At 51.8% G+C, this 23,018-nt stretch overlaps 7 protein-coding genes across 7 annotated transcripts; 4 read left to right on the top strand and 3 right to left on the bottom strand.

Annotated features, from left to right (window-relative positions):
• Positions 1 to 507: 507 nt before the first annotated feature.
• On the top strand, positions 508 to 1,689 carry MRS44_010873 (uncharacterized protein; the record flags this gene model as incomplete). Its single annotated transcript, XM_065619502.1, has 4 exons — positions 508 to 765; positions 823 to 976; positions 1,033 to 1,368; positions 1,436 to 1,689. The coding sequence occupies 4 exons, from the start codon at positions 508 to 510 to the stop codon at positions 1,687 to 1,689; spliced, it is 1,002 nt and encodes a 333-aa protein (XP_065475574.1).
• A 573-nt stretch (positions 1,690 to 2,262) lies between these two features.
• MRS44_010872 (uncharacterized protein) lies at positions 2,263 to 2,640 on the bottom strand (the record flags this gene model as incomplete). Its single annotated transcript, XM_046270781.2, has 1 exon — positions 2,263 to 2,640. The coding sequence occupies one exon, from the start codon at positions 2,638 to 2,640 to the stop codon at positions 2,263 to 2,265; it is 378 nt and encodes a 125-aa protein (XP_046135488.1).
• Positions 2,641 to 5,124: 2,484 nt separating this feature from the next.
• On the bottom strand, positions 5,125 to 5,890 carry MRS44_010871 (uncharacterized protein; the record flags this gene model as incomplete). Its single annotated transcript, XM_046272688.2, has 4 exons — positions 5,125 to 5,292; positions 5,342 to 5,541; positions 5,599 to 5,659; positions 5,717 to 5,890. The coding sequence occupies 4 exons, from the start codon at positions 5,888 to 5,890 to the stop codon at positions 5,125 to 5,127; spliced, it is 603 nt and encodes a 200-aa protein (XP_046135489.1).
• A 508-nt stretch (positions 5,891 to 6,398) lies between these two features.
• MRS44_010870 (uncharacterized protein) lies at positions 6,399 to 10,573 on the top strand (the record flags this gene model as incomplete). Its single annotated transcript, XM_065619501.1, has 9 exons — positions 6,399 to 7,687; positions 8,402 to 8,641; positions 8,692 to 8,711; positions 8,765 to 8,982; positions 9,036 to 9,333; positions 9,389 to 9,773; positions 9,821 to 10,069; positions 10,116 to 10,154; positions 10,237 to 10,573. The coding sequence occupies 9 exons, from the start codon at positions 6,399 to 6,401 to the stop codon at positions 10,571 to 10,573; spliced, it is 3,075 nt and encodes a 1,024-aa protein (XP_065475573.1).
• Positions 10,574 to 10,760: 187 nt separating this feature from the next.
• Positions 10,761 to 12,186, bottom strand: MRS44_010869 (uncharacterized protein; the record flags this gene model as incomplete). Its single annotated transcript, XM_065619500.1, has 3 exons — positions 10,761 to 10,808; positions 10,863 to 11,965; positions 12,072 to 12,186. 3 exons carry the CDS (start codon positions 12,184 to 12,186, stop codon positions 10,761 to 10,763), a joined length of 1,266 nt encoding a protein of 421 aa, XP_065475572.1.
• Positions 12,187 to 12,603: 417 nt separating this feature from the next.
• On the top strand, positions 12,604 to 16,674 carry MRS44_010868 (uncharacterized protein; the record flags this gene model as incomplete). Its single annotated transcript, XM_065619499.1, has 2 exons — positions 12,604 to 13,467; positions 13,723 to 16,674. The coding sequence occupies 2 exons, from the start codon at positions 12,604 to 12,606 to the stop codon at positions 16,672 to 16,674; spliced, it is 3,816 nt and encodes a 1,271-aa protein (XP_065475571.1).
• A 3,730-nt stretch (positions 16,675 to 20,404) lies between these two features.
• MRS44_010867 (uncharacterized protein) lies at positions 20,405 to 22,852 on the top strand (the record flags this gene model as incomplete). The annotated part of the gene is made up of 7 exons (XM_065619498.1): positions 20,405 to 20,594; positions 20,648 to 21,105; positions 21,192 to 21,359; positions 21,411 to 21,856; positions 21,909 to 22,008; positions 22,066 to 22,175; positions 22,231 to 22,852. 7 exons carry the CDS (start codon positions 20,405 to 20,407, stop codon positions 22,850 to 22,852), a joined length of 2,094 nt encoding a protein of 697 aa, XP_065475570.1.
• Positions 22,853 to 23,018: the final 166 nt, after the last annotated feature.

Here is a 23,018-nt window from a genome sequence, read left to right as displayed (position 1 = left end):
CGAGTCGTTGAAGCAGCCAAACTCGTTCCAACGTTATTTGAGATGAAGCCAAGATCGATTATCGAGATGTGAAGGAGGCTGAGAGAGTAATAATCGAGGAGTGTATCTGTTCAGCAACCCCCAAGCTCTTTAACTTCCAAGAGTAGATGAGCTGCAGTCTTCGCCTAAGAGCCCAAAGAGGCAAGTGGGGTGTGCGGAGAAAAGATTGACGCTGGCTTCGCAGCAAGAATTCCTTCTTGCTCGGACAGATACCTACATCCATCTCATTATTTCAAGTAAGTCGATTCGAGTCTGGAAGGGAAAATCGGCTTCTTTTTCCTTGTCAGGAAATTCTAGAAGTAGGCGACTTAGTCCCGGTTTCACTGACAGAAGAAAGCATCTTCCCACCCGCCCCATCCAGACATAAAACACGCCTCACCAGCTCCCTCCAGGGCACACCTATTGCACTCATCGCCAACGCTCCTAAAAAGGAAAAGAACGACAGTCTCCATTTCGGGCAGAACAGTTATGGCTACTAGCACTCGCAAAATCATCGCCGTCGTGGGCGGGACCGGTAACCTGGGGAGCTCGGTGGCGAGATCGCTTCACGACAACCCCGACTTCCATGTCAGAGTCTTGTCTCGTGATCCCACGGCTGCAAAGGCACAGGTTCTGTCCAAGGACGGCATTGAAGTCTTCAAGTGCGACAATTGGGAGGCCGATGACTTGCAGCGAGCCTTTACTGGCTGCTGGGGGGTCTTCATCAACATCGATTCAGATGCTCCGGTACAGTCCCTAAGCGGCCTATGCCGATGTTGAACAAAACTGCTAACGTGAGAATAGAACTTCAAGAACAGGATCGGCCCGTCTGAGTTTGAAATGGGCAAAATCATCATAGATGCGGCGGTCAACTCTGGTGTCAAGCATGCAGTGCACGCGTCGCTCCCAGCGGCGTCTAAGCTGACAAACGGCAAAGTTCCAGTTCTCGCCTTTGATGGTAAGTGGGCGTTTGAAATGCGTTGAAATTTCCAGCTAACAAACAATTCCCAATAGATAAGGCAGCCATCTCAGAGTACCTTCTTGAACCAGGCAGGTTTGAGACCGCCTGCATACTCAGTGCAGGTTGGTTTTTGGAGAATGCCTTTGACCCCAAGTACACGGCCGCATTTGGAGGCTTTGCTACGATACCAGATGCCGAAGGATTCCTGACGTATCGCGTGCCTGCAATGGGCAACGACCCTGAGTCTGTTCCGTGGCTGGCAGTAGCCGACGACTACGGCGACTTTGTCCATGGCGTATTTCTAGAACCCGAGAGATGGAACCGTCAATACATTCACGGAGTGTCGGAGTCTGCGTCTTTTGCCGAGTTGACAGCCAAGTTCCAAAAGCGTAAGTATCTGTCATTACCTACACACAACATTGATGGCCGTGGGTTGCTAATGGTTCATTGCTACAGTGACTGGCAAGCCAGCCCGACATGTGGAGATCCCCAAAGGAGGGTTGACTGCGACAACGGCTTCCAAGACGACTGAAGTGAATGGACTCTTTGACTTAATGCAAGAAATCAAGGGAAACTTCTTCAATGGCATCCCGACAAAGCCGGAGGATGCCCGCGTTCTCAAGGAGAATGCTTCCAAAGCTCGTCGATCCGATGGAGTGAAGGCTCGACCCATGACCATAGAGGAGTTCTTTACAAAGTATGCGAAATGAACGCATATTATGGCTGTCTTGTAAATAAAACTACCAGTTGAATAGACAGTTACGTTAGCATTGGGATATGATGCTATGATGTGTTAACAATGTGTTCTTTCTTATGGTTGAAGCCCGGCCCTCGATGGGATAACTGAGCCAGAAGACCGAATAGACAGTTCCTCGGTTCTTGACGACTACCACGTCTTTGTGCTACAACGCTAAACAGATAGCAAACGTGTCTTGGCTGAGCTGGATGGGGCGCACAACATTAAGACAGAGCTCTACATGGTACTCCCATCTTCACGGCGGTTTGTTCGAACAGGTTCAATACGGCCAACTCAATTATTATTTCTAATGACGAGACCATCGGCCACAATTATTATTGTCTTCAATGACGAGTCCGCAGGAGGCCGTCAGCCAGAATAGCAAAAGACACAGTTATCAATCCATAACAGCATCAAAACCCAATACTGTAAAACACCGGAATGGTCAACTCATTATAGGGCGCGTTGATTCATCTTCCACTGGCTTCTATATACGATAGAGCGCTCGTCCTGCCCAGACCATCCTCCCGTCACAGTGAGTGCGCCCTCAGATAAGCGTCACCGGGTTGCTATCAATAAAGACAGCAACATTTGCGAAATCCGGTCCAAACTCGAAGTCAACCGTAGTTCCCTTCTTCAGATATACAAATTGCCCTTTGGTCAAGGTGAATGTCTCCCCTCCGTGGATTGCCAGCTTGATCCACCCCTCGGTTACGTAGAAGAATTCGTCGCATGGGTAGGTGAGTGTTGCTGTCCCTGTCTCTTTGGCAGCTCCCGCGACAATCTTGCCGTCTGCCGAACGATACAGAACTGACTTGGAACCGGCATATTCAGGGAAGGGCTCCCAGGGGAATGAGTTCCATGTGCCGTAGGGGACATCCGCTGGAGAGTCGGAGCCTTGGCTGTTGGGTACAGAGGGAGGCATGGCAATGGATGGCGATGTTTGCTGAGATTTAATGCGAGTTTTGCGGCAAAAAGAAGAGTTGTTTTGGGTTCAATGGGTGGACTGACGTTGTTGTCGAGGGTTCAAATGAGGACAGCTTGGCTCAAGTCTAGATAAAGGTAGGGCATAGACAGCAACCTCGGGAGCGGTCTTTCATGACTTCGCCAATAAGCTGAATTCGGCAAAGTGTCTGCTGCAGCTGGAGACTGCCACTTTCCCCCCAATTCAAGATTGCCGCCGATGTGGAGGGTTAGGAGCTCCCTCCCGTTAGTGAGACTTTGGTTTCGCGTATCCTCCGCATTCGGCAACTGGCGCTAATGCGACTCGACTCGGTCTCTAAATCCGCCTGGGCCCAATCACGATACCTTGTCACATCGGCTGATAGACTATGTCACCTTGTTGAATCCAAACTGTCATAACTCACTTCATATTTTCTGTGGTCCCGTGATATCGTTAAACAGAGCGCGTCTCACAGGAGTAAGAGTCGGAAATGGGGTTGAAAGAGCCAGGGTCAGAATACCCCAAATTTGTCAACAATGAAAGACCCACAAGTTGGGTCCCACCCCAACCAATAGGATTCAATCGGAGGAATTGATTCGCTTTCCTGTTTCACTGCAGCAAGACCCCGAGATCGGCCAACCGGTTTCAAGCGGTGGAGTTGATCTCATCAGATCCACATTTTGTTCACGCAGCTGTACAGTGTCTCGTCAGCTCGTCGGGGTCTCACACAGTGCAAGCGCTACCCTGGAGCTCCAGCAGCAAGGTCCGATTTCAAGTTAAATAAGCCGAAATAGTAATGCCACATGCCACAATGGTATAATTCTTCTTCTATTCGTCTTGTATGGAGTATTAGCTAAGTAGAGACAGGCTGAGTCTTGTTTTCCTAAGCAGCCTCAAAGCCAGGGAACCCGGTTTCTAATTCGTGTTGCGCCCACTCCAAATGTTAACTTAGAAGCCGTGCGATTTAAATGGGCGTTTTCTTGCTACTCACACAGCTCATCACTTGAGGGTCACGTGCCGGCCATCTGACAATTCTAAGAATACCCTGCCTTTGACTTTCTCTTCCTTTTCTATCACATGGAGGCCGGCCTCATCACGGCATCAATTGAGTTGCCAATTACGGCGCTAAGTGCGGCGCATACAGGCCCTTATTGATGCCATGACAATATGCCTTGTTTGCTCTGAAATAGGTATTTCTTATTGTGTAGCTTAGGCCTAGTTTGCACCGCGATTGGCGCTGTAATTAATGCCGGAAGTGGCGCCGTAGCTGGTGCCGCAATTGGCGCGCGTGGATGAGGCTATCACGAGATGGTCTTTTGGCTGTGCGAGCTTGCGAGAGCGGAGGTTAGGTTGCTTATTTCTGCCTTCGAAGAGCTTATCTAATCTCACGTGACCATGCACGTGGTAGGAGCTGTGCGAGCAGCATGACTCTGAGACCTCCCGAGTAGAACTTGGTGCTTGACTTTCTACCGTCTACTTTGGATCCGAAAATCTAACTCGCTGCTCTTTTGAATAGAGAACCCTCGATGAGCTGATCATATAGGTTGCTCCACTCCTGTTCGGCCTTAACCTCTAGATCGCTTCTGGCGCCCGGGTAGGTGATCTAGTACCACGTCTCGCCGACGTCGCTGGCGATATCAGTGCATTGGACTTTAAGACCCAGGCGAGAGAGTTGGTAGATTGAATAAATGCTGGCCGCGCCCACACCTACCTTAAGCGCATCGACTTGAAGGATCTCAGACATTGAACCCATGGTTTCGGCGGCAAGTTTGGAGGATGTATCGACCGGTTTGCTCAAGGGCTGATGCTTTCGTTGGTTCGGCCAAGGCGAACGAAAGGGATAGAATGGAAACCGACCGATCATGATGTTGCTAAGTTTGACTGAGGCTGATGAAGAGAAACGCCGTTGTCGAATTATCTCACCCGACGAGGTTGTACGCCTGGCACCTCGCGTGCTGTACAAATGGAGAAACACGCATGTCATACACTACGTTTATTCAATTCTGGCTGTCTCGCGAGCCGCGGGTGGGGGGTCGTGCACGTACTGGCTGGCCCATCAATTCTTGTCCATGCAATACCGAGCTCTGCCTTGTCAAAGCCGTTGCGTGGTCCCGGCCGGCCGGCCCCTCGTTTCGGCGCTGAATCGGGTAATTGAGGGGGACACCAAAGCGCGAATCAGATCGTGAGGCACACATAAACGACAGGCCATACTGGATACTAAGAATATTTGGAGAAGAAACATCATCACGCGACAGATTCGATTTGGCTCTGCTTGGTCGGGGGCTGCAAGCCACTGGTGATCTCGATCCAGCACAGCTTATCATTGTGAGTACATTGTTGGGCTAGGAATGCCATTCACCGTCTCTCTCATTGGTGCCATGCCTTACTTGGCTTGAGGGATTTGATGAACCTATGAGTTCCAGGCTGCCTGGCTACCCCAGATTATATGCATCCTGACGCAAGCAACTACACTACCGCGTTCTTAACCGAACCAGCCTTCCATGCCCGTGTCAGGTGTCCTTCGCCTCCAGTTACTGGGTCTTGGGGCATGGGGACGTTTTTGATCAGCTCCCACAAGTCTTCATTATCCCTCAAAGGCTTATCTCCGTTCTCGGATATCCACTTGGGCGAGCCCTTTCTCGCCGTCAGCTCCAGCTACGGACATGAATGATATAACACAAACCTCGGGAAAGAAGGACAAGTATCTGTACCGACCCTCGTCGGAGACGTTGGAATGACCCGTCCCGGCGGGGTGAACGATAACATCGCCTTCTCTGAGCGTCAAGAGGAGCCCCAATTGACTTGACGCCTCTGACTCAGGTGTCGCCGCCTCATCGAGCTTTCCGACCCCCATGAGCACTTCAGACGACCCGGATAGGACGGCTATGAGAAAACGTCAAGTCGCGGCCAACACACACCTCCCCTAGGGTAGTTACATACCGTAGCACTCATGTACGTTAGGGTGGAAGTGACGCCTGTAAATGGCTGGCCACACAATGCCCTGAATGGAGGATTAGAAACAGTCTGCCGTACAAACTGTCAGTCCATCTACACTTACAGCTCTGAGCCAGCCGTTCTTCTCAATCCATTCCTGCACGGATTTCTCTGTCCGCGGGCTGGGAAGCACGTTCCTATAAATCAGCACCGGCATCTCGTTGTTAGGACAGTACTTGGTAGCTGGTAAGACGTACTGCTCCGGAGGAGCAATGGCGGTCATCTCTGTAGAGGCCATGTTGGACTGTGATGGCTTGTCTATCCGTTCTCAATCACGGCTTAAGATAATTATGATGCTCTACAGGTGCCTCGACCCTTGAAATACTCCCGTTGAACGTCCATGTGAGCCTGTATTGCCATTCTCTGGATATCGTGTCTTTGAGAAAGCTGCCTGAATGGGTTCCTTCGCAGCTAGTCCTTTTATCTGCCATGCTATGACGTGCAGCAACAGCTTCAAATGCGGGGTATTGATGGACCGCAAGGTTGGTCATACACATGAATCACCTGGCTAGACTGATAAGAAGCCGTCGCGTAGAGGCCTGAATAGGCAAGTGTCTGATTCTTTGAGTCGTGCAGATGCGGGGTCGTGGATAGCGCTGATTGACCCCGGCCGGCATCGGGGCTCAGCATGGAGGGGCTCACCCATGGCAGTTTACAGGCGTCGATGACCAAGACTTGTTGCGACATTACTCTGTTTCTACGCCCTCAGACCATCTTTTCCCAGAATTAGAAGTCATCGGACGACAATGGCTAGGTTCCGGGTCCGCTTTGCCTCTGACGGATTCACTCCCAAACAACTTCCTCAAGAGGCCCTCAAGCCGAGGAAACAGGCACCGCCGCGGCGGTTCTACAGATGTCGGTACCCATGCCGCGAGTGTAGGCAAAGTCGTTCGAGATGCGACGAGACGTACCCAGTCTGCCTTCGTTGCTCACGCAAAGGCATCGTGTGTCACGCTGCCGCGAGGGAACAGCAGTGGCAGATCCATCTCCCTGCTCTTACTCTCACTTCCGGTCACCATGTCTCATCCCTCTTGCACAGCCAAAGCGACAATCAATTGTTGCAGTACTGGCTGGAAAAGACGAGCCGAATATTGGTGGCCTGCGATGATGAGAACCCGTTTGCTTATCCCATCGTCGAGCATCTGTCCACCAGCCAGTCCATGTTGTACATCATCAAGAGCATCAGCTCGGCGCACCAGCACTTTTTCCATCCAGGCCAGGTCCACGATAGTCTTGAGCAAAGGATAAAGGCCATCGGGGCTCTCCGAGGAGAGCTGAGCATGGGCTCTCAACACCTTCATACCCTTTTTCTCTCCATCTACCTGCTCGGCATATCATCATCCTTCCTCGACCATAAATTACAAGACTTTGGTCATGAACACCTAGAGGCTGCCAGAACAGTCATCAGTCTCATACTAGCCGAGGAAGCGTCTCGCAAGCATCCATTGACGCGCCTGGTCGTCGGCACCTTTGTGTACTGGGACATGTCTTGCGCGTTCTTGAGCCAGACCTCCAGCAATCCTATACACAATTTTGAGGGGCCTCTCTACAACTTCATTAATGAGGAGATGGCTGGGTTCTTACACCCCACTACTGGGCCCTGCACTGGACTGTTCTATATTCTCTGCACGTTGGGGAGATACATTCGCCATGTCATATCGGGTGGTATTCGACATTCTGACCTGGAGATCATCCTCGAGGTGAAGCTCTTAGGATGGGAATTTTCCGACCCTGACCCTCCCACTATGTGGGTTCAAACAGCTGAAGCTTTTCGTAAACACGGCTTGATCATGCTTTGCCGTTTCTGCTATCCACAATCCTTGGCCCTATGGGAAGCCTGGACCAATACCGAAGAACGATGCGTAGATCGAAATATCGATCAATTGACTCAACAATACGCAGTTGACATCATGGCTTCCCTTTCTGCCATACCTCTCACCTCAACGTACCTGGCTCTTCAACCCATACCCCTGTTGACGGCCGGAGCAGAGTTGACGGTAGAGGAAAGTCATCTCCGAAGCGAGAGCAAATCTAGGTTACTAGCCCTGTATAGCTGCAGTAGGATCCCGGCAAATCTAGTAGCAGCGAATTTGTTGGATAGACTTTGGCAACTCAGGATGGAGGGGGGTAGTGTAACTTGGCCGGAGCTTCTGATTCAGGACAATATGAAACTGCGCATTGGTTGAGCTTTAGCGAAGAGTTTGTCATGATAATTACAGATGGGCCAGTCGATCAAACTCGGTTCTGTTGGCTCTATCTGACGTGGGGTTCGGTTCCAGTGACTGCCAGTCCTGAGCATGGTAGCAGTGTCTTCACCTAACTGTACGGTACCAGCCCATCAGCTCGTAAGCATTACTGCACTGAACCATCATAAATGCGTAGAATCGCCTCCAATAAGCCGGGAAGGGAAAGGGGGTCTTGGCCTAAGATGGCGCGTGCATGTGACTCCCATTTTTACGCTGAACGGTTGTCGAGTAGTAAGATAAGGCAGCGAGACTTGCCTTTCTTGGTCAATCGGAGACGAACCCCACATATATTGGCCTAGAATGTTCCTTCTGCCAGCTCTTGATGTGATTCGGCGCGTTCTCCGTTCCGTCTTGCCGCCGCAAGTTGCCGTATGGCACCGCGAAGTGTTCCATTTTGGTAACGGCCCAAGATGGGATGGTTATCGCAGGGGAGGACTTAAACAAGACTAATATGACCTACTGAGACCCTCAAATCTTTATAAAAGCTGGACTTGAGGATGTAGACTATCTTGCATTCAACTCGGTCAATACAAGCTCATCTTCATCACGACGGCAACCATGTCCCATCACAACCCCCTACAGGATCAGGCCATTGATCAGACACGACCAATCAAAGTCATATGTATTGGTGCTGGCTTCTCAGGAATCTTGACAGCAATCAGGTTCCCGCAACGAATTCCTAACCTCGAGTTAACCATTTACGAAAAGAACGACGATATCGGGGGGACGTGGTATGAGAACACGTGCGTATCCCGCTGCATTGTCATCTGTTTGACCAACTAACTCTTTGAAGATATGCCGGTGTTGGTTGCGGTATGAAATCTTACGCTGGATTACCGTAGTGCTCTGTTGACCTCATGATCTAGATGTTCCATCTCATGTCTATCAGTACTCATTTGCCGGCAACCCCAACTGGTCAAAGTTCTATGCCGGTGGTGCAGAGATTCAGCAGTATCTGAAAGATGTTGCCTGGCGTTACGATGTCGAGAAGTATGTTCGTCTGCAGCACCACTTCGAGAAGGCCGATTGGGATGAAACGACACAGAAGTGGACTGTCACGGTCAAGGATCTCAGGAACAACACCGTGAGTGTGCCATCCCACTATCGAAGTGACCAAGTTCTCTGACAAACTCCCAGACTGTGACAGATACCGCCGATATCCTTATTAAAGGAACTGGTATCCTCAACAAGTGGAAGTGGCCCGAAATCAAGGGCTTGCAATCCTTCAAAGGGTCCCTCATGCACACAGCAGGTTGGGACCCTAAGTTTGACTGGACCAACAAGAGAGTCGCATTGATTGGTGCTGGGTCGAGCGGAATCCAAGTGCTACCTCACATCCAGTCCAAGGCGAAGCACATATTCCACTACATGCGAGGCAAGACCTGGATCAGCCCTGTTGGGTACGCGGCGGAAGTCGGCGGAGGCGTCAACAGAGGTATGCATATGACGTTTCCTTGAGAGAATGTATTGTCTTATCTGACGCAAAACAGATTACACCGCTGCGGAACGGATGGACTTTGCCAACAACCCACAGACATATATGGAGTATCGTCACATGGTCGAGGGTGTCATGAACAAGGGCCAACTGTCTACATTTCTCGGCTCTGACGTCCAAAAACAGTTCTGGGAAGAATCAGACGCCTTTATGCGACGAAAGCTGGAGAAGAAGCCCGAGATCTACAAGTCTCTCATCCCCAATTTCCCTCCAGGCTGCCGCAGATTGACACCAGGCCCCGGATATCTGGAGGCTTTGGTTCAAGACAACGTCACTTTCATAGGGGCTGGTATTGAGAAGGTGACTGAGAATGGTCTTTTCGATACCAACGGCGGATTCCACGAGGTCGACGCTATCATCTGCGCGACTGGTTTCGATTAGTGAGTTTGTGTGCGTCACATATCTTGCAGTAACTAACCGTGGGCAGTTCCTGGAGCACCGAAGACACGCCCATTATAGGTCGTGGCGGAATCACCCTTGAAAACATGTGGAATCCATGCCCCGAAGCATACATGGGAGTGACGGTACCCAACATCCCCAACTTCTTCATGTATCTTGGGCCAGCTGGTGCACCCGGCTCTGGAAGCTTCATCACCATGCTTGAGTTTGTGGTTGAATACATCATCAAGTGTATCAAGAAGCTGCAGAGAGAGTACATATCGTCACTTGAGCCTACGTGAGTTCAAGCATCGACCCTTTAAGCTCGTTGCTAATCCCAGTAGTATGGAAGCCCATGTCGACTTTTGCAAGCAAGCCGACAAGTACTTTGAGAAAACCATTTTCACCTACCCGGCAAGTCTATCCATTTGAGTTCAAACGTCGAGATTGAATCCTGCTAACAAGGCCTTTTGAACAGTGCAAGTCTTGGTTCAAGCGAAACAGCGAAACCGGGCGAATTGTCGGCATCTGGCCGGGATCGTCTGTCCATGCGCAACATGCGATGGAGAACCCACGCTTTGAGGACTTCCGTTATGTCCGTATGCCAGAGGTGGAGCAGAACAGGTTCAACTGGTTTGGAAATGGTCTCACTGTTGCACAGGAGAAGAGTGAGAAGACGACTCAGTATCTTGATGATGTTGACATACCCCCCGTTATCAACCACGGCCCAAGGCCTGAGGTCAACGGCGTGTCAGCTGACAAGTCTTCAAGTCTGGGTAATGAATTCCCTGGGCTGGTTTAATGTAGAATTTGCCTTAGTTTAAAATTCATTCTTTCTTCACTAAGATGGTATTACTGAGATCGCTGCCTAAATGTATTGGTAACTGTGCCCTTTGCCGTTGTAGCTAAGGGCCCATTTTTGTTTCAAAGCTAAGCATATCAAAATACTACTTTAAGTTCCAATGAGTACAAACTCAAGGCATCATCAACTACCGGTTCTTCAAAGTCTGTGCCGCTTGGGAAAGAAAGTCTCCGACCTAAACCAGGATATTAGCGCCACATGCCTTGGCTATTGTTCACGAGCAGCATACCTTGTGGAAACAGGTAAGATTGGACTTGGCATCCTTGACTGACTGTCCTATGGTGTAGTCATAAGGCTGTCCATTGAGCTTATCCCTCGCTGGGATCTTGAGGGAATTGATAGTGTTTTGCTCGTTGTCCGGGAGCGTGGCCATGTAGGCCAAGAACTCATCTGTTGCCGACCGACTCGGCGCAGCGTTCTCGGTCTGATCAGCCAAGAGTATGCTCCCAAGCGCTTCGACTCGACGGATCGTTTCCGCCCGGACTCCTTGCTTCAGTTGGCTCTGGGCCAGCTGTATGGGCTTGAGTCGGACTCCGAGCGGATGCGAGAGAATGTTATGGATGTCGGCTTCAGTAAACATTTCCTTACTCAAGGGGTTCCTCATGACCCCATCGTTGACCGCTAGCGCCTGCGCCAGTTCTTCCATGTCCCAAGCGTAATTGTCCTCGGATACGAAGAAGTTCTCGGCGGGAATTTCCTCAACCTTGTCCCCAAGCATGGTTTCCGAGTTGACGTACTTCTTCTTCAGGTGCTTCCGCTCCACCAAGGCGAGGGCATCGGTGGTGTATCTTTGCATGTTTTCGGGTAGGGCCGCGTCCAAGAGAGTTCTGCGCTTTACCAGTCTGTCCCGAATGGATTCAAGGCTCACTGGTGTCTCCTGTGAGGAGGCCCATGCAATCACGGCCTCAAAGTCTTGGACCAAAAGCTCCTGGGCCTTGTCGCGATTCGCCGCAATATTTCTCGCTGATTCTCTCGCAGAAACAGGTTGCAGAGAATGGATGGCCTTGCTGATCTCACCACGGCTTATATGCCCAAGATTGGTCATGGCCTCTTGACATTCCTCGATGCCCTGTAGCCCAGAAAGTTGCATGATGCCAGAGAGTTCGTGCTTGAGATGTTCCGCCTCAAGCATCAGCTGCTTATATTCGCCTAGAAGATCCGTGTTTCTGCTGGTGCTGGCTGGTGCCGAGGTTTTCTGAGGCTGTGCCTGTTTACGTCGCTGAGCCCGATTACTACTGCTACTACTGGATGCGGCTCTGATTGTATCTCGCCTCTCTTGAAGGCAGAGGCGAGCCACGGCATTGCCAGGATCTAGTTGAAGGAGCTGGCTAGCTGTTTCACGGGCAAGATCTGTGTTGGCCCACAACTTAATATGGATGTATCAAGGTGGGCAGAGACGAGTTATTCTCGTTCCCCTCCGGTATTCAGTTCATCATACCTCTTTCATTCTTGGACTCCCATGCTTCTATAATTCTTTCGAGAATGTAGACATTCCCAGGCTGTTGATCCAGCATGTCATACAGGAGGTCAATGATGCTTGACTCGGTGGACATTTCGGCGATTGCGGTGGCAACTGATAAGACCAAAGAAAGACGAACATCTGGAAGTGCAGGCACTGCCTCTTTCTCTTCTCTAGACTAATGCAGAACGCTATACGCCCGGCTTTGCTGGGCTTATTGAGGGGTGTAGGACTTGCATGTGTGGCGGTCACTGGCGAGTACCGGTACCTAAGCCCGGAGCCTCGATCTACACCGCACTGCTGCGGGATATAGGAATAACGATTAAACGAGGAGTATGGGAGAACAGGAAATGGAAATTACAATCCGATCATTAGTAGCGCATTACTAGGTCCTGCTGGGCTTAGCTCTAGTGGCCGTCGAGGCCTAGCATTCATTCTTGTCGTTCCGCAATGGCTCGCCTGGCCCCGACCTCTTCAATCAACCTAGATCTCCCTATACAAGATACCCAAGATGCGACGGATGATCAAGTCTCTTCGCAGGTCCAAACGTGCACCAGGCCCTCAGCAACAGCCCGAACTTGACACTGCCATTGAAGCGCTACCAATTCAAGCCTGCTGCGAGCTTCCTGCGGCACCACTAACCAGGGCCGGAGAGCCAGAGCTGCTGCGAGTACCATTCTATTACGAACTCCCTGAAGCACCGCAAATCGTAGAGCCAGAGCTGCCACGAGCTCGAACCCCTTGCGACGTCCCCGAAGCACCACCCAGGCCGCTCACACCTACTGCTGATCGACGATGCTGGCGGGACCAAATCATCGCCTCGCCGCTGACCAATTTTGTAACCAAGGAGCAGGGACTTCTGCGGCAGCGTGATGTTGATCAGCTTGCCAGTGCGACGAGGGGATATCTGAACAGCTGGGAGAGATACCATGCCGGACAAGGCAGCGACCGTGATAGTCTTCTGCTGGATCTCATGGCTGACTGGAGCCGGGATTCGGACAACGCCATGGCAACGCTGGCTTGTATTGGCTTCTTGTCTGCATCAGAGGCTTCAACCCAGTTGGTATCTCTCATCCATCTTGATCCCGCGATGTATTTGCGGTGTCTCGCCGTTGCTAGTAAATTGAGGGCAAGCCTAATCCGCGAAGATGAAGGGAAGGTCATCCAACAAATCCGGCGGTTGCAACCCCAGTCTGACCTCGGCACTGAGCATATCGAAAGCCTCCTGATCGCGTTCACCACTTGTCGTCCGTCCATATTCCTCCCGGATGAATTGGTTCTAGACTGGCTAAGCAACAACGGCATCATAGACCGCCTGAATGCTCAAGCCGTTACTCACTTGGAACAACAAAGACTGCACAGCACTTTCCGACTTGTGCGATGCATTACGATCATATGTAGCCTGCCCCGTGGCCCAGACTGACGCAACGGCTGGAACGGGTCCTTCTGGCAGGCTTGCCTGTGCTGGGCTCCAAACACGGAGCGACTCCTCCAGTGGGAGTCAGGTTGTCTCTCAGACGCACAGAAACGTCGGCTATCGACACTCATCAACCTTGATGGACCCGACACCGCAACGTGCCGAGAATCATGCTTGCGGCTGTCAGACCCAGCCTGCTTCTCACGAACACAGGTTGAGCCGCAGACAACAGCCAGTCTTGAACAGATGTTGGCCCTTCTGTCAAGCTCAGAACGTGTTGGGACTAACACCGTTGACCTGTTCATTTATGTCTTGATGGAGAACCCAGCGACTCGGTCTTCATTCCATTTCCTTGAACATGCCCTCTGCCAAGGCGGCTCTGACGAGTCTCACCGGACTGTCCTCAACTTCCTGCGGTCGCAGCATAATGACAGCCTGGACATTTGCACTCAGATGATTGGACTTTCGAGCCTCCTTCCCCTGCTCAGCTCAACAATGCTTCCCGATAGTATCGGGAACCCACTTACTAGGATCGCACAAGTAATGTCGGCAGCCCAGCGCGAATTCGTGGCTCAGCTCGACAATGGCCCGGGCGACTATGTCGGCATGAGCATTCTGGCCTTTGGCAAGGCAATCTCGGCTGCAGAAGCGGTGCATCCAAACTTGCCACCGGATCTTCTGGAAATGGTACGCAGGTTCCCTGAACGTGATGTGGCGGAATCCATATTCGAGCGGCTTGAAGATTCCGCCCTGAACAAGTCTGGGGATTGTTCGGTACTGAAATCATATCTCGTGTCTAGCCTCGGCGGTTGTACCGAGTTTGCTGCGGCTGATGTTGATCTCTCCGACATACAGCTCGAAGTCAAGTTCTGGAAGAGCTGTCCAGATGCCCACAGGCGGGACTTGGCGACGATTCTGGCCAGTGTCAAGCGTCTAGACTACAAGACATATGTGACCTGCCTTGCGTCTGTGATGCTTGAGAAAGACCAGTTCGTAAAGGAGCTGCGTGTGACGCTCATGGATAAACATTGGGGAGCATGCGCCAAACTCATATCCTACGTCTCTCTTCGCCGAAGCCTTGGCCAATTCTCGGCCGACTGCTGGACGATGCTAGTTTTTGCATTCATTGAGGAGCATGGCTCCTTTTTGAACCAGGGAAAATCACATATGAAAACAATGGATCAATGGCTTAGCTTCATCCAGGACCTCGTCAAGTTGACTGTGCCGGTGGCGCAAGCGCAGTTACGAGATTCTGGAGATGGCATCACCCGGCGGCGACTCACCTGGTGGCAGACTCTTTCTGAGCATGCAAAAGCACTACAGTCAATCGAAACCTTGATCAAGGGATTCGAAGATGTCGAATGGATCTTTCTCACTGGCGAGGAGGCAGCACTTCTCACCTTGATCAAGCATGCTCAGAACGGCCAAGGTATGCCCAATATCAGTCGGCTAGTCATCTGCCAGCTCAAAGCAGATGGAAGCAATCTCAGGCTTGTTTCAAACATGCTGCACTCACTGACAGAACTCTCTCAACACGGTGCGGCCATCTTGCAAACGATGTTGACGAGAGCGATGGAACAGCCACATTGGACAAACCTGTCGCTGACGGCGGTGTGCAAAGCCTGGCTGAACAGCCCACTCCCGACAAATTTCGATAAAACAGTCTTCAGAATGATGAGGGAGAACCTCAAACCAATCCCGCCCTTCACTCGCAAGGCCGCATTGTCTCTGCTGGGTCAGCTGGTAGGCGAGCACGACTCCCTTGTTGAACATGCCGCCCAGCTGGAGACATCGCGGTGGAATCTCAAGAGAACAGATGCAAGAGGGCATTCAAAGCTGTTGCGCGAGGCAGGCATCCAGGATACACCTGTCCGAGCTGTAGGGCAAGGTGTCCCTGCTGAGCTGGCTGACGCAGTCGAGGAGGTCGCACCAAACGAGTACGAGTTGTCATTCCCACTGACGGGACTCAATGAGCTTCAACGCCTGGCACGAGGCGTTCCAGATGGTGCTCGACTGCTCGTCGTTCGAGTCTGTCTGACATCCCCTACCGGATTCTGTGTTCACTACGCCCCGAACGATGAAGCTACGGCAAATCGGCATCGGTACTGGAAGAAGAGTTCCAACGATCCTGACCTGCCCATCTGTGGAACGAAGCCATCACTCTTCACGTACTGTCTTTCTAGAAATCTTCATCGACTACTGATGAGCCCCCAGACTGTTCCAGCAATACACAGCAGCATTGAGAAATGGGTTATTGCGTCGCCGTCAACGTGCGGTGTTTGTGGCGCTCTGATCAGCGTAAAGCTGTGGAAAACCGCCGCGTGCTCACAGTCCTGTTCGATACGGTTTCGCCTGGCGCCCTTGGAAGTCCGTCTTCACAACCTGTTGGTTGACCCTCTGTCGATAGACCTCCTGATTTCAAGCGTGTATGCTGCCGCTCTGGACGGATCCGCTTTGGACTTGATTCCAGGGTGCCCAGTCGCCAAAGCCTCTTTGCCTACTGTCATCAACTCTCTGCCCTCGATGGAAGCTCTTGCTAAAGCTCCCAATCTTTCACGAGCCCTACAGAATAGCTGTTATGCGGTGGATCAGGAGAGGCTACTCTCGTGGCTATGCCTGAGCTTCAGAGGCTTTCTACGGAGTGTCCCGAGGGGGTTTGCGATTCCGAGCATGCCGCAGACGCAGCAGTTCCTCCTCATGAACTCACACCACGAGCGAGAGAAAGCATTTGAAACCCATCTGGGTGCCACTGCCTCTGCCGGCAGTGGACCTGTCTTCCACGGTACGAGTATTAGCCGGCTGTACCTCATTCTATCAGCAGGCCTGAGGAACGTGAGCAACACGCCGCTGATGCGTCACGGTGCGGCTTCTGGCCCGGGGATATACTGCGGAGACGAACAGGCCACCTCTTTGGGGTATTCGCAGGCGATAGGGAACAGCTGGAGCAACAGCGCCATCGACCAGCAGATGCGGGTGATGCTGGGCTGTGAGCTCGCCAAGTATCCAACAGCGAATACGCCAACGCATGTCGTCCAAGATGAGACCAGAGTTCTGGTCCGGTATGTGTTCCTCCTCCCGGCAAACTATCACACTCCGCCGCGCCGGCACGTTGTCCCTGCTATGAGCACTGCGTTCGCTATGCTTAGGTCAGGGAGGGCAACCTAGATGTCGTGGTGACTAGATATCCCCATAGCCGTCCAGAGGGGTCAAAGAGCCGTTTGGGAGTTTGCGAGGGATGAAATTACATTGAATTCAAGCCTTTTTCTGTTATATTGGAGTATTGTTTTGCGTTCTCTTGAAACCAGCTCCATCGCAATCTTGTGCACGAGTCAACTCTTTTCCTCTTCTCCAGCAATGTGATCGTCGCTGGAGTGCCCGTCCCACTTGTACACAGGAACCCAATCCTCAAGATCTTGTCTCATTCTTGTCAAGTGGTCCAGCTTTCCCTGTAGCAGCCTCTCGTCTGACCCTTCTTGTCGAACCTGGTCACGGAGAGTGTCAAGAACAACTGAGACCACAGGAGCTGATTTTGTCCCAGACTCGGTCACACTCGCTAGTCTCTCTTTGAACAGTCTGTCCGCTTCTTCAGGCCAGCCATCGAGAGAGTTCTGCAGAGTGAGTTGGAGGGCCTCATCCAGTATTCTCTGCTCCTCTGCCAAACGCGCAGAAATCTTGCTTTCCAACTCCCATGGATCCGGATCATTTCCGGAGCCACTCGGGATAGAGCACGCAATGAAAATCACAAAAAGGAGACCGAACAGACTATAGCAAACGTCTTGAGCTCTGTGGATGTTCAGAATTCCTGTTGGCGCCCGATCAAGCTGACCGACAATAACGACTTCGCAGAATGCTCGTACCAAAAGGCAGTAAGTGGCCCAGCCAGCCATATGAGTTTCCTGAATAGCTGGAGTTAGCTGGTGATTTAGATCCACCGGGGAAAATAGGCAAATAAAATACCTCTCTGAACCGTTCTAAGCACCGTTGCATGTCTGGGTCATCCCCGTGTTTGAAAGGTTCCCTCGGCGAGAGAAATTTCTTGCCCTGCTCTGGCACCAATTCCACCATCATCAAGAGCATGGTGACGAAGTAGAGAGCTGCAAAAGCAACATCAAACCCACTTCGAGCTGCCGCTATGGAATCTATTATTTTGATGTCGACGAAGTCGAGCCATGCGAAGCATAGGGCGAACTGAAGACCCAGCTTGTACAGGCCTAAAGCCCATAGAGTGCCAGCAATGACCAAGTCACTCCTCCAAACGGCGACCTTGGGTGTTTGATGCCGTAGGACGTTCAACCAGCAACCGCACAACAGGAAAACATCAGATAATGTTCTCCAGACAGTATTCAAACTCTGAAAGACGATGTAGTTATATGTCACCGCAGTCCCCGCTTGCTGCACGGTGAGGTCAAGGCAGTGGAGGAGCAAGTATCTTGAGGGGGTCAGCCATTGTCTAGTGCCATATCATACATGCGTTCAGTGGTCATATTCACTGGCAGACTTACAGGCAAAGCAACGCCATTCCTGCGTGAAGCAACCGCGTTATCCTCCAAGAAGAGGGTACGCTCCCAATGGAGCAGATAGTGACAATCGTAATCACGGTCGTAACCAGCCAGAGCCAGACAACGACTCCAATGCCCGGCTTGATGCCCCGCGTGGGGACATAGTAGAGACCTTTCATGTCTCTTGAATGTGCTGTAAAGATGACGGGATTCTGAGGGCCAAACGCTCCTACACGTCTCACACAGAGCAAGGAGACTCTCTGTCTGCTCTCTGAGACCCCGATTACTGCATCTGCTTTGAATCTGCATACATCCAGCGATACCGCCTGCTCAAGTACATTTCTCAGTACTTTGGACTACTTTACCAGGTTGTCTTTGCTTTTTCTGCTAGGCTCTACCCTGACCGGCTGCTTAGCCTTGGAATCCCCGCGCGGATTATGCAGCATGACCTCGTTGCAGCTCAGCCGCAAAGTGCACATTGTGTCTCGGCCGTGAAATAGAAAGCCTCAATCTCACTAAGAGGTGCCACGGAGGGGTAACTAGGTTGAAAGGTGCAATCAAGAGTGTTGAAAATACACTGCCACTACGCATTACATCCCAGTAAATACCTCACACGGCACAACTGTGTGCTCCTGCGTTGTCTCTGACCGCCCATCACCAATCCGCTGTAGCCCTGGAGACGCCGCCATTACCACCTGTACTTTCTGACCCCTCCTCTCCTCTCCGTCATCGCAGTTGATGAAGCCATTACTCCCGCCGATCACCACCGCCTGGCTGCGTTCCACAGTCAGTAGCACCAGTCTAGCAGGATTGACGCCAAACTGCAGCGCCAGCTCATAGGCCAGGCCCGCTGCTGTGCGCATTTCGCCCTGCAGTCCGCCCTGTAGCTGAGAGCCTGCGATGACCGAGAGCAGAGATGTGATCTGCTCCGTCACATGGGTAACGTTGTTGTGGCCCAGCTGGATGAGGCTTCCAGAGCCTCCATCGGTAGCAGCAGCAGCCAGCGTCTGAAAGGTAATGGAGCGCCAGCGATTCGCCACCTCGTTGCTGTGGAAGATATCCAGGTCTAAGCAATAGTTAGCTCACTTTGCCAGAGATGCACGCATCAAAGGCTTCTCACCAGGGTCTGTCGAGCCATCAAGTCTGCTCCTCCATGCGCGGTACAACGCTGTAATCTCAGCTGCCCCTCTGTCGGGCCCAAAAGCGCCAAATCCGAATGGAAGAGAAAAGAATCCCGCTTGGAGGACTGACCAGACTCGCCACCTGAGCCAGAAATGCGGCCTCCCCTTCACCAGGCTCAGCGAGTCGTCCGGGTCAAGACGATGGCTCAGCACTTGCGAGGAGATATCGACTGTTGTCGCAATAGTCGCCGTGGCATTGTCAACAATGCGACAAAGCTCGCGGAACTGCGTTCGCAGCTTCTCGTCGGGCCAGGCCTGGCTCTTGTCGCCCGAGACCAGCAGCTGTGCCTGCAGATGCCGCTTCTCATTGTTCAGCCTGGTCTCGAGAATCCCAAGGTCGCGAGAGTGGTCGAGAACGAGTTTGTCGATTTGTTCGTAATGCTTCCGCACAGCTTGATCCATCTCTGCCTGTTTGGCCTCTAGCCTTCTTGTAGTCTGCTCCAACTCCGCATTCCTTCTGTCAAGTTGGTCCGAGAGACCTGTAATCTGCTGGTAGAGAGTCGATTTCTCTTTCTCAAGCTCGCCAACACGATAGTTCCTCTCATTAATCGTCTCGTTCAGCGAGTCCCTGAGGTTGGCGATTTCAGTGGCGGCCTGCCTCCCCCATTCGAACAGCTCTCCAAGTTCATCTTCACCAATGATGCCCGATCTTTGAAGTTTGGACCTTAGTAATTCGTCACGGGCTGCTAAATCCAGGAAATGTCGAATGCGGCCGCGGTACGCTTTCTTGACCGACTTAGCAGTCTCCTCGGTCTTGTTTGAGCTGTGTCCCGCGAGCGATTGCAGCCAGTTCATTTTGGGATGAAAAGTCAGGTCGTGAAGGAGTTGGCACAATAACTGTAACAGATGCGAGTACGATGAGAACAAGGTAGAAACGGATCATGTATCGGGCTTCACTTTTAACATTGTATCTGAGAGAAAACTAGGCAACACAGGGCGGACATGGGTGAGCACGCTGTCGGCTCCCCTCCATGCTCTCAGGCTGGGATGAAGCAGATCTTTGGCCCTGATGAAGTGTGGCGTGAAGGTAAGCGCGCGAGAGCCGTGTGCCTAGCCACACACCCTTTGGGCCTTCGGCCACATAGTTTTAAGCTTGCCAATACCTGCGGCAACGCAACAGTAGACCACTGCTTCCAGATCACGGTTGAGAATACACAGCCTGCCATTCTTTGGGGTTCAACTTGTGGACCGCATCGCATATAGAATGGCCCATCGATGGCAATTACCCCCTCGTCGCCATTCCAGCAAGAAGCTGGGGAGCGTATGCATACGATCGACTACGAAGATGAAATATTCATGACGGCCCCCAGAAACAATCGCCATGAGTTCGTGTCTCCTTCAAAGCAGGACAATGGACTAGAGAATCGCGTCGTGCTTGGGCTCGATTATGGTACTACAAGCACCGGTAAGCTAGGCTATCCTGCGCCTTCATTTGTTCAGTTGCTGAGTACTACAAAGGCCTGTCATACATGCAACAGAAGACTCTAAGTGAGCCTGACTTCAACGACCTCGAGGTCTTCACGGGATGGAGCGGTGGCAGCGGTAACCCCAAGGTCCCCTCTGAAATATCCTACTCCAAGGCGACGAACCAGAGCCGCCAGCAAGGCAAAGACGCCGAGCGGCACAAACTCGTGCTCCACTGGACCAAGCTGGAGCTCGAGACTCGACGTCCTGCCATTGAGTTGGAGGCACTTCTGGAGGCTGTGCAGGGTCTGAGTCTCGTCAAGCGCCTGCGCGAGGTCGCAGATGCCGATATCAACCATGAAGCGCCAACACACTTGACTAAGAGTCCGTCGGATATTGTCAAAGATTTCTTGCTCAAGATTGCCCGACAGTACTACCTTCACATGAAAGGCCAGTCGTCTGCTTTGATTGGGGGCCAAATTCCACTCGACATTGCTCTAACCCATCCCGCTGTCAGTCACCTCCTTTCCACTCCAGACATATCTACATTGTCCGATGTCTATGCTGCCGGACTCAACTAATTCGTGAACTTTGACAGGAATGGGGCTACGAGCCACTGAACAAGCTGTATCGTGCTGCAATGGGCGCCTTTCACAAGCAGATGTTCCCGACTCTTCGAAACGTTTACTTTGTTCCAGAACCAGAGGCTTGTGCCTTATTTACCGTGCAACAGCTCATCCGCAATAAAGAGGACAGTCTCATTCCTGTAAGTTGATCTGTTTCCAAGCGGTACTCTACGGCTAACGTCCCCTTCTAGGGGGAGTGCTTCGTGATCTGCGACGCCGGAGGTGGCACCGTGGATCTAGCCACGTACCGAATCGACAAGATCAACCCCCTCGAGATATCAAGAGTTGCTCCTGGCACAGGTACGTCAGCTGCCTCAGTCCCATTCCAATCCATATCATACTTCAAAATTGAAACCCCGTTTCTTGTTACAGGAGCATACTGCGGAGCTACTCTCATCGACAGAGCTTTTATCCGTTGGCTCAAGTCCATCACAACAAACCTTGACATTCTTGATGACGAGGTTGGCACCGGGGGCCACTTTCTACTCACTCCTGAGAGAAAGACACTTCTCAACAGATTCGATCCCTTCAAACACCAGTTCACTGGGAGCGAAACCAATATCCTCACACTGGCAAGTGGGATCCAAGTGAAGCCTGAAACGCCGGGCTTCAAGAATGGCCTCCTTACCATTGATCCGTAGGCCATGACTCATTCGTTGACTCAACGCGTTGAGACTGATTGAGAGCAGGGATAGAATGAAAGGATTCTTTGACGAGTCTTTAAACGGAACTCTCAGACTCATCGCAAAGCAAGTTGAGGGAGCCACAGTGAAGGGGGAGATTGTCACGGTTAGGAATTCTTGAGTGAACACGTGGAGGATAACGCTGACAACTATGTTTCTGCAGAAAGTCTTCATGTCTGGCGGTCTGTCGCAAAGTGAATATCTCTTCAGGAGGGTACAAGAGTGGGCACGAAATAACCCCAACGAAATGGAGGTGACGCGACCTGAGGAGTGGTATGTCCAGTTCGCTGTTGATCTTGATCCCTGAACAAGCTGACAGCAGACACAGTTGGACAGCTGTAACGCAAGGCTCTGTTCTTCGTGTAATGGGCCTCGGGGCCAGCCAGCCAACGGCAGTCAAAGAGTGTCCACGACACTACGGCATCGCAGCATCTGAGGTGTGGAGTCAGTGGCGGCACGGGGGTAAGGGTCAGAAAAGTCCCGTAAAGGATCAAGTCCATGGCCACAGAATGGCCGTCGGCCAGATCACCTGGCTGGTACGAAAGGGAGACGTGATCCTCCCAGACAAATCCATCAAGATGACACAGCCCGTCACTTGCGCCTTCAAGGATGATTATCTTGGGAGCAGCAGCACCGCAAGAATCACATTCTGTGCGACTACAATGACTGAGGCTCCGACTACACTGCACCAGCTTCCAGAAGGTAAACCACAACCTCATGAGTCCATACTCCGAACGAAGGCGGCTGACAGCTTTTTAGCCAGCAATGAGCTTCCTGTGCTAGAAGTGAAACTGGACGATTTGCCCTCATCATGTTTACAGAAAAGGTCAGGCTACACCAAGGCCTTGATGGACGTAGAGATTCGCGTTGGATACAACAACGGCAAGGGGGTACAAGTCAGGGTGCTCTGCGATGGCCGGGAAAAGGCGGAGTACTCGACCAACCTTTGAGACAATGGGGCTCCGAGGGAAGACGGATGATATCGCCCGGTTTGATAGTGTGAAACCCTTCATGATTGCCAATAAATCCCGCTTTCAAGCCTTCCAGCTGCATGTCCACCTTGCCTGAGGTCCCCGGCATGACTGATGCCTCGGCGAACCATGCCATCCCTCTTGT

Source organism: Fusarium solani (assembly GCF_023522795.1).
Source record: "Fusarium solani strain SB1 chromosome Unknown bctg00000007, whole genome shotgun sequence".
NCBI lineage: Eukaryota > Fungi > Ascomycota > Sordariomycetes > Hypocreales > Nectriaceae > Fusarium > Fusarium solani.
The sequence above is the reverse complement of the archived record's forward strand: the minus strand, read 5'-3'. Positions and strand labels throughout refer to the sequence as shown.